This window comes from Sinocyclocheilus grahami, unplaced genomic scaffold (genome assembly GCF_001515645.1).
Source record: "Sinocyclocheilus grahami isolate Dianchi unplaced genomic scaffold, SAMN03320097.WGS_v1.1 scaffold129.1, whole genome shotgun sequence".
NCBI classification, from domain to species: Eukaryota; Metazoa; Chordata; class Actinopteri; order Cypriniformes; family Cyprinidae; genus Sinocyclocheilus; species Sinocyclocheilus grahami.
The window spans coordinates 259,333-268,225 of NW_015505308.1; the positions used below are offsets into that span (position 1 = coordinate 259,333).

Here is an 8,893-nt window from a genome sequence, read left to right on the forward strand (position 1 = left end):
AAAATACGATCCATTGTTGACAAATCATCAAGTGAATGGAGCCTTGATGCTCCAAATGTGTATTTTTTATATGGGGACAAAATACTAATTCTCTTTAGTTTTGTATGTAATGTCCCCAGGGCAGCAGGCAAGCTTGGAATATGGAAAAGCTTACATTCAGCAGATAGAAATATTGCATTATATTGATTTTGTCAGGAAAAAAGATGATCTGAACACTGTTGTGTAAGTTGTGGCTTTACTTTACATCCCACCCACACCCCTCTGATCAGCATCTGGTACATTATATTAGCCTATAATTAATAATCTATTTGGAAAATGTAAACAGTTTCTTACAAACTTATGTGATTTGATAAAACACATAATGAAATATAATCGTATATGGGTAACGGAGAAATTACAATTAGCTTCAAGCTACACATGACGATGAGATGAATGCAACACTTCTACTTGAATGTCACTATCAGTCACTATTGAGTGTTTGTGATAATTCTGACTGCGATCCAATGTGGATTTTGGTCAAATGATGAGGCAGAAATATGTTGTTAGTAACATTCTAAAAGAATTTATGTGGAAGATACACAGTTACAACTTCTGTGAGGCGTGAAGGAAAAGTAATGCAACCAGTGTAACTAACTACTGTTGCCAGAAAGTTAAAAAGTAACAATATTACTTTTGAAAGGAGTAACTAGTAATGAGTAATATATTACATTCTTTGAGTAACTAGCCCAAAGCTGATTAAATGCAGAGGGGGTTCTTGTATGAGAGAGGAAACCGCACGGATATAAACAGGACCCAGACAAAAAGGGGCTAATTGTCTTCATCCAACCATCCACTCATCTTATTCTGTGATCAACAAACGGATGAATTGTTTGCTGATTCAGATTCTTCCTTGCTTCATTTAAAGACTGCTGGTCTCATATTTTCCCCTTTAAAGACTGATTTCACTTTGACAAAATGCTACTTATGGTCATATCTGTGAACTGATGGACTTGGTGGACTTAATTGATGTTTCCTCAACTCTGGAAGACTCTATATGCTAATGTTTGGACTTGTTGATATGAATGTGTGGCTCACAGTATGTCTTTAATACACATGGCTCACTGAAATTAATCAGTCTCTGTGGTCCCTCAATCTTTATGTAGCATCAAAAAGTTAGGTGTTATGGCCAGAGAACTGATAGTGAACAACTGCATTTTCATGAACTAACATTGACAAATAGATTAATAAATACTGTAATAAATGGTTTGTTCATTAACTAATGGAACCTATATATTATAAGCACATAGACTAACACCTTGGTGTCCTCTGGTGGTGAGTGTTACTTATGGTAATGGTAGAAACGGAAGTGCAGTTTTCTGTCTGCTCCACTAGGCGGCAGAAGCGGCTTCACTTTCAGCCTGAGACCTTCAGATCATTGACAACATGACAAAGGGCTACTAGTAAAAGGTTATAAAGATGGGGATTTACAGGCCATAGACTTTGACTGCATGAATGGAACGTTTAAGATGAATTAGTTAACATATTTTTCTAATAAATAATAATAGTTTTTGATTTTGCTCCCCTAGTAATATGTTAAACCGTGTTGGGGTCGTTACTCCAGAAATGTAATTTATTACTCGTTACTAGTTACTCCTTTAAAAAGTAATATTGTTACTTTACTTATTACTTTCTGGCAACAGTAATTAGTTACACTACTAGTCACATAAATTTTCCTTCACGCCTCACAGAAGTTGTAACCTTGTATCTTCCCCATAAAGTTCTTCTAGAATGTTACTAACAGTATATTTCTGCCTCATCATTTGAGCAAAATCTGCATTGTATCGCAGTCAGAAGTTATTACAAACACTCAGTGGTGATTAATAGTGACTTAATTAATTGTCATGTGTAGCTTGAAGCTAATTGTAGCTATAATTTCTCTGTTACCCATATATGATTATATCTCTTAAGTATTTAATCAAAAGAAATCACATAAGTTCATAAGATTTGTAATTATAGTAATATAATGTATATGGGGATCAGAGAGATGTGGGTGGGCAAGAGTAAAGTAACGCCACGTCTCACACATCTGTGTTCAGATCAGCTTTTCTCCTGACAAAATCAATGTAATGCCAATATTTCCATCCCACGAATGTAAGCTTTTCCTTATTCCGAGCTTTCCTGATGCACTGCTGACTTCATGTGCCTGTGCGAGTCGTGAAAAGAAATCTAGGAATTATTGGATTTCAAATCAATAGGGGTTGAGGCATCAAAAGTAATGAGATGTTTTATGGATGGTAACTGTAATATTAGTACTGAAATCTTATTGGAAATTACTCTACTAGTTACTGCAAAAAGTAATATTATTACTGTACTATTACTCAAATGATCCCTCTCGCCCATTTGGAACAACTGCTATTTCATTTAAGAAAAAGTCACTCTTTATATGAGAATGGTGGGAGAGAGGTATCTGGTGTCCATGTTGTAGATGAGGAAGGTAATTTTATGAATCACAAGACTTTCTGTGAAAAGTATCATTTTCAATGTGTTCACAAGCAACTGAATTTTATGTTTGGCTTTTATGTTGGTTAAATCTACAATGCCCAATGCAACTGAAGCTCTTCATTTACTTTTACATCTTTAAAAAGAAACGATCAATACTTTATTAGGAGTAATTCACCAAACTAATTAATTTGAACTTTATTGGCAAAAGACACATTTCCAAGTGACTCAACTTTTTCCCAAGAGCAACATTAATAATTTAAGAGCCATGTATACTTCTTAAAGCCAAGGAAATACACTTTAAACTTGTAATATTTACCCATCCTCTGAACTTCTTACACATAGATTCAATATTGCTCACCAGAGCCTTTCCTCTAAAGAGGATATAACCTTCGGTATAATAAGGGAAGATGTACACATTCGATTTTTGCTGAAAATTATTTTTATTTTGGGGAAATTGTATATCCATAAAAAGCCATTGTTTTCTGTTTTTCAAAAATAATTTTGGTTATATTATAAATCCTTGAGAATTTCAGAGTTGAAAAAGATTATTTTGAAGACGTTTAAAATATTAGAAGACCCTGTTAAGTTTTACATTGTATATTGTTTTTTTTCTTTATAGCGCTCTGTTCTTTAGGACATGAATTATGATTTTGTATTGCCTTTTTGTAATTGTGTTTACTGCAAAAAAAATTGACAACATATGCAGACAGTTTCAGTAGATATTGCAAATGACCACTGTTTCTGTTACAAAACAGAATTTGAATGAGGGATAACAGCACATATTCCATCCCATAAACAAACAAAAAGAGGCAAAATGAGATCCTCTGAGCTGCACGGGTTTTGATGTCTTAACTATGTTCAACCATATAGCAACAATTTAAAGTTTTATGATGATTAATAACGGAAATATTAATAATACTAATAATACGTTTGTGTTTTGACAAGTTTGGAAAACTCTCAGATCACTATAGAGCTCATCACTATTAAATCTATACTTAATTCTACAGTAATACAGTTACGATGTAAGTATATAGTAAAGTACAAGTTCACCACGTGAGCAGCTTGTTCTGCTGACTCTAAAGTATTTTGAACAAATCTCTTCTGCTTTCGGCCTCGGTCAGTATCTTGGGTTAATCTTCAAGTTTCCATGTTCCTTATTTGAAATAAAGTTTATGACTGTAAAACAATATGAAGCATGCTAAGTATTACCGGCCCGTAATACATTATCTTGATATAGGCTATGATATCTCAAAAAAGTTTAGAAGAAATCAAATGTAAATGTTTCCTCATCTCCTGTACATCTTAGTGTCTTGTGATTCAACACTGAATATTGAATATTAAATCAGCATAAACCCCAGATCTCACAGCACAATTCATGTTTTCAAATTGCCAAAATATATACAGATATGTGTTGAACATTGAATAAGCTTCATACTGATTAGCATAGATTTCTCAGCCTGGCTACTGTTACTGAGTTCTGACTAAAGGAGAAGTGGTGAATCTCTAATATGAGAGTTTTCACACACAGTTCTCCCTCCGTTCAGTGTAGAAGCATCAGCTTGAGCTCTGAGAGGATTTCTGTCATCTTTAACTCTATTCTCTGGTAAGTCATTTACACACAACACAGTCAAGCTTACTCTTTCTCCTGTAGTTTAGATTCAGAAGCATGTCTTTTTTTTAATCTAGAAATTGAGAAGTAATTAGTTTATACCAGCATAAGAGCTATAAATTCATACAGGAATATATATATATATATATATATATATATATATATATATTCCTGTATGAATTTATAGCTCTTATTATTGAGAAGTAATTAGTTTATACCAGCATAAGAGCTATAAATTCATACAGGAATATATATATATACAGTGGGTACGGAAAGTATTCAGACCCCCTTAAATATTTCACTCTTTGTTATATTGCAGCCATTTGCTAAAATCATTTAAGTTAATTTTTTTTCCTCATTAATGTACACACAGCACCCCATATTGACAGAAAAACACAGAATTGTAATATCTGTTTTTGTCTATTCTGCTGTAAGGTGGACTGCATGAAAATTATGGAAACATTAGTGCCATTCCTCCTCACTGGATCTCTGATACAAGGTCTCATTCCTAGATTATTCCTCTATTTAACGAGCTGAATTATTATTATGAAAGCACTTTCATGTGACTTTCATGAGATCGAAGAGCAATAAGTGGCGCACAAGTTTGTTCTGCATATTAACTTTGTATGATTTCTTCCTTTTGTCTGTTTGTCTTTGTTTTAGGTGGTTTTTGTGGCTTTAATATCAATCTGCCGAAGAAAGTAGAAGCTCTGAAAGGATCCTGTGTTTTCATCCCCTGCACATTTGATATTGATCAGAAATATAAAGATGACCTCACTGACAGTGCAAAGAGAATGTGGTTTAAAGACGAAAGTACAGCTGTGTTTGACTCCAGCAGCCCCAACAATGGACCATTTAAAGGAGAAATATTTGGCACCGCTACACAGAAAAACTGCACCACACGCTTCGATAATGTTGATCAGAGTCATGATGGCTCATATTACTTCAGACTTGAAGCCAATGGTAAATTGCAATATAACTACAAAGAACCTACACACTCCCGAGTTCAAATGACCGTCTTAGGTGAGTGTCATATTGTTCATGCTGCTTCTACAGTGTGACTCGACTCACATTTAAAAAAAAAAAAATCTTCTACTGTACACCTTCATTACTGGATATGATCATCGACATTATCTTGTAGTGTTGGGTTCGAGTCCACCTAAGTCGAGTCTGAGTCTTTAACCAATTTAGTCTGAGACAAGTCCAAGTCCAAAATGGGTGGAGTTGTGACATATTTCAGAGTGAAACAATGTGAAAAATTAAAGGGCGGGACTTGACTTTATTCGTTACAGTAAATGTATAAATTCAAGAGTGAGGGTAAAGGAGTAGGTATCTTGGTGAATGGGACCTTAAGAGCAGAAAATGCACCTTTTATCTCAATAAAAAACAAGCTTTATATCATTTTTACGATTTTTAATGAAATATGAATTTTGAATAATCAAAATTATTTTGTGTCTGCTTATTCTATTCATCAGTGTTTGAACCATTAAAGAAGAAACTGCATTTTAATTTCTGGGTAAAAAAGAAAAAAAAATGAATGGACGCCATGAGGCTGTGAGGGATAAACCTAGTCTGTACAATGGCACACACTGTGTATAAAGCCCTACATATACTTTCCATAAGTCATAGGCAACTCATGCCAGACTCTGTTCTGTGTTTTGTGTGTGTTTTGTTCCCCATGTGTTTCTATGCCCGTATTTGGTCCTTCCCGTTCCTGTCCTTATTTGTTCCAGGTGTTCCCCGTTTAGTTCTATTGATCTCAGGTGTGTCTCGTCATCCCCTCGTCATGTCATGTGTATATAAAATGTTCCCTGTTCGGCGTCCGGTATTGTACATGTCAACCTCTCCTGCTACATGTGTTTTCCTGGTTCCCTGGATATAATTAAAGTCTCTTTGTTGATGTACTCCTCGTCTCCTTGTTCCTCACTCCGCACTCCCTAACAGTAGCAAATATGACCGAATACCGGATCAAAGACAGTAAGCGGCACCCCCTCTCCCTGTGTTTGTTTTCTGTTTTTGAAAGTGTTTTGGTTTTCCGTTTTTTTCCCCCGCGATCATGGAAGTTGCCGCTCAGTCAAGTCTGCTGGGCGCTACGAAGTTAAGCCCGCCGGCCGCAGCTCACGCAAGCCTGCCGGCCGCCGCAACGTCAAGCCCGCTGGCCACCCTATTCACCCGTAACCAAAAGAGGTGGATGAGGAGAAAAGGATGGCTCACGGCCCTCTTCCTCACCAGAGAGCGCCCCCCAGAGCTCGCTCCAGTGTCTGCTCCAGCCCCAGAGCTCGCTCCAGTGTCGGCTCCAGCCCCAGAGCTCGCTCCAGTGTGGGCTCCAGCCCCCGAATCCAGCCCAGAGAGGGCTCCAGTCCCCGAGTTTAGCCCAGAGAGGGCTCCAGTCCCCGATTTTAGCCCAGAGAGGATTCCAGTCCCTGAGTCTAGCACAGAAAGGGCTCCAGTCCCCATGTCCAGCCCAAGGAGGGCTCCAGTCCCCATGTCCAGCGCAAGGAGGGCTCTAGTCCCCAAGTCAAGCCCAGGGAGGGCCACAGTTCCCGAGTTAAGCCTACGGAGGACCTCTGAAACCGACATTCTCCCCAAGGATTTTTTTTGGGGGGGGGGGTAGTAGGGGTCCATCCGTAGAGGCTGGGCCGAGTGCCGAGGCCAGGCTCCCCAGTTTAGCCCAGAGAGGGCTCCAGTCCCCGATTTTAGCCCAGAGAGGATTCCAGTCCCTGAGTCTAGCACAGAAAGGGCTCCAGTCCCCATGTCCAGCCCAAGGAGGGCTCCAGTCCCCATGTCCAGCGCAAGGAGGGCTCTAGTCCCCAAGTCAAGCCCAGGGAGGGCCACAGTTCCCGAGTTAAGCCTACGGAGGACCTCTGAAACCGACATTCTCCCCAAGGATTTTTTTTGGGGGGGGGGGTAGTAGGGGTCCATCCGTAGAGGCTGGGCCGAGTGCCGAGGCCAGGCTCCCCGAGCTCCCTGCTCCGCCATGGCTTCCTAGTCTGCCTGCTCCGCCATGGCTTCCTATTCTACCTGCTCCGCCATGGCTCCCAGAGCTCCCTGCACTGTCATGGCCCCTGAGCTCCATGTGCCACCATGGCACCCTGGACTGCCTGATCCACCCTGGAGGTATTCCCCGGGTCCCAGTCCTGCACCAGCCTCCAGGGCGCCCATCGGGGAGTAATGTCAGACTCTGTTTCGTGTTTTGTGTGAGTTTTGTTCCCCATGTGTTTCTATGCCCGTATTTGGTCCTTCCCGTTTCTGTCCTTATCATTTGTTCCAGGCGTTCCCCGTTTAGTTCTATTGATCCCAGGTGTGTCTCGTCATCCCCTCGTCATGTCATGTGTATATAAAGTGTTCCCTGTTCTTAGTTCGGCGTCCGGTATTGTATATGTCAACCTCTCCTGCTACGTGTGTTTTCCTGGTTCCCTGGATATAATTAAAGTCTCCTTGTTGATGTACTCCTCGTTCCTTGCTCCACGCTCCCTCACAGTAGCGAATGTGACAACTCACACCGGTTTTATTTTTTTATGCATTTATAGTTACATTAATTACAATAAATTACATTATGTAAGGAATAATTAATGACGGGCTGTTGAATTATTAGAAAATAATGCACACCCAAGGTAATTTTGGCAAATATGTTAGAAAAATTATTTTTCTTTGAAGCTAGAAATGGCCACTAATACAAAAGCAAAAAATAATAAACTAATGTAATAAAATATTCTCAAGCTTACTGAAGGCAAGTAAACACTCCAAGTATTACTTACAAGCTAAATGATAAATAAATATATTACTCAAAAATACAAATGAAATAGTTTTTTAGTTTTTCAGATAGTAGCCTAGTAAAGGCTTCTAGAAATAGCCTCCTACAGACATTTCATGAAGTAATAAATGTAAAAATAATATTCACTCTACACATTAAATATAGATGATTCTTATTCAAGTTAATAAATGATTCAGTCAAGAGCAGTGAGTGATTTTCTCCTTTTCTTTTGTTTGATTAACATTTATGACGCAGTCGGCGGCTGCAGGTTTACGCTATTGCTTTAAGATCTGATGCATAAATCAAATATTTTGACATCTGTATTTCTCCCAACTGTTCAAGTTCACTTAAGACAAAACCGACTGCATTTACATGAATAGTCTCCAAGACGGGCATTTTGACATAGCTTTTCGTCTAAGTGTGTAGCAATAACAGAACTTATAATACCTCTAATATCTCTGTGTGTTTCAGGATCTCCCCCCAAACCCACACTGAGCATCTTTCCGGATCAGCAGGAGACGACTGAGGGAAGTTCAGTGAGTCTGCGCTGCTCTACTAAGATCTTCTGTCCGTCTCGTCCACCATCTCTCACATGGAGCTCATCTCTCATCGAGAGCATCACAGGACAGCAGTATCAGAGCCAAACTGAGCTCATCTCTGATCTGAACTTCACTGTTTCTCACCGTCATCACAGAGTCACTTTCAACTGCACTGCAACACACCAGCTACAGCAGCCGAGCACATCACAAGAGTCCCGTAGGCTACGTGTTCAGTGTAAGACAGAAATTATATCAATCTGTGCTGAATGATCATCTATAATTAGTGCTGTAAATCATAAAGTAATCGCCTGAATGATTTTCTCCTCCATTAGATGCTCCTAAAAACACATCGGTGAGGATAAATCCAGCTGGTTTAGTTCTGGAGGGCCGTTCAGTGACTCTGATCTGCAGCAGTGATGCAAACCCAGCGGTGAACTACACCTGGTACAGAGACACTGAAAGACCTCTGAATCCAGTTCAGACCGGATCAAACCTGACCATCAACAACAC

At 39.2% G+C, this 8,893-nt stretch overlaps 1 protein-coding gene across 1 annotated transcript in view; it reads left to right on the top strand.

The window, feature by feature from the left end:
- The first annotated feature begins 4,056 nt into the window (after positions 1–4,056).
- Positions 4,057–8,893, top strand: part of LOC107590542 (sialic acid-binding Ig-like lectin 11) — a 16,477-nt gene continuing 11,640 nt past the window's right edge. The window contains exons 1-5 of the mRNA XM_016279351.1: positions 4,057–4,084; positions 4,526–4,589; positions 4,754–5,113; positions 8,316–8,618; positions 8,716–8,796. Coding sequence (XP_016134837.1) covers positions 4,535–4,589; positions 4,754–5,113; positions 8,316–8,618; positions 8,716–8,796 — 799 coding nt within the window. The 5' untranslated portion in view covers positions 4,057–4,084; positions 4,526–4,534. The remainder of the gene's footprint in view (positions 4,085–4,525; positions 4,590–4,753; positions 5,114–8,315; positions 8,619–8,715; positions 8,797–8,893) is intronic.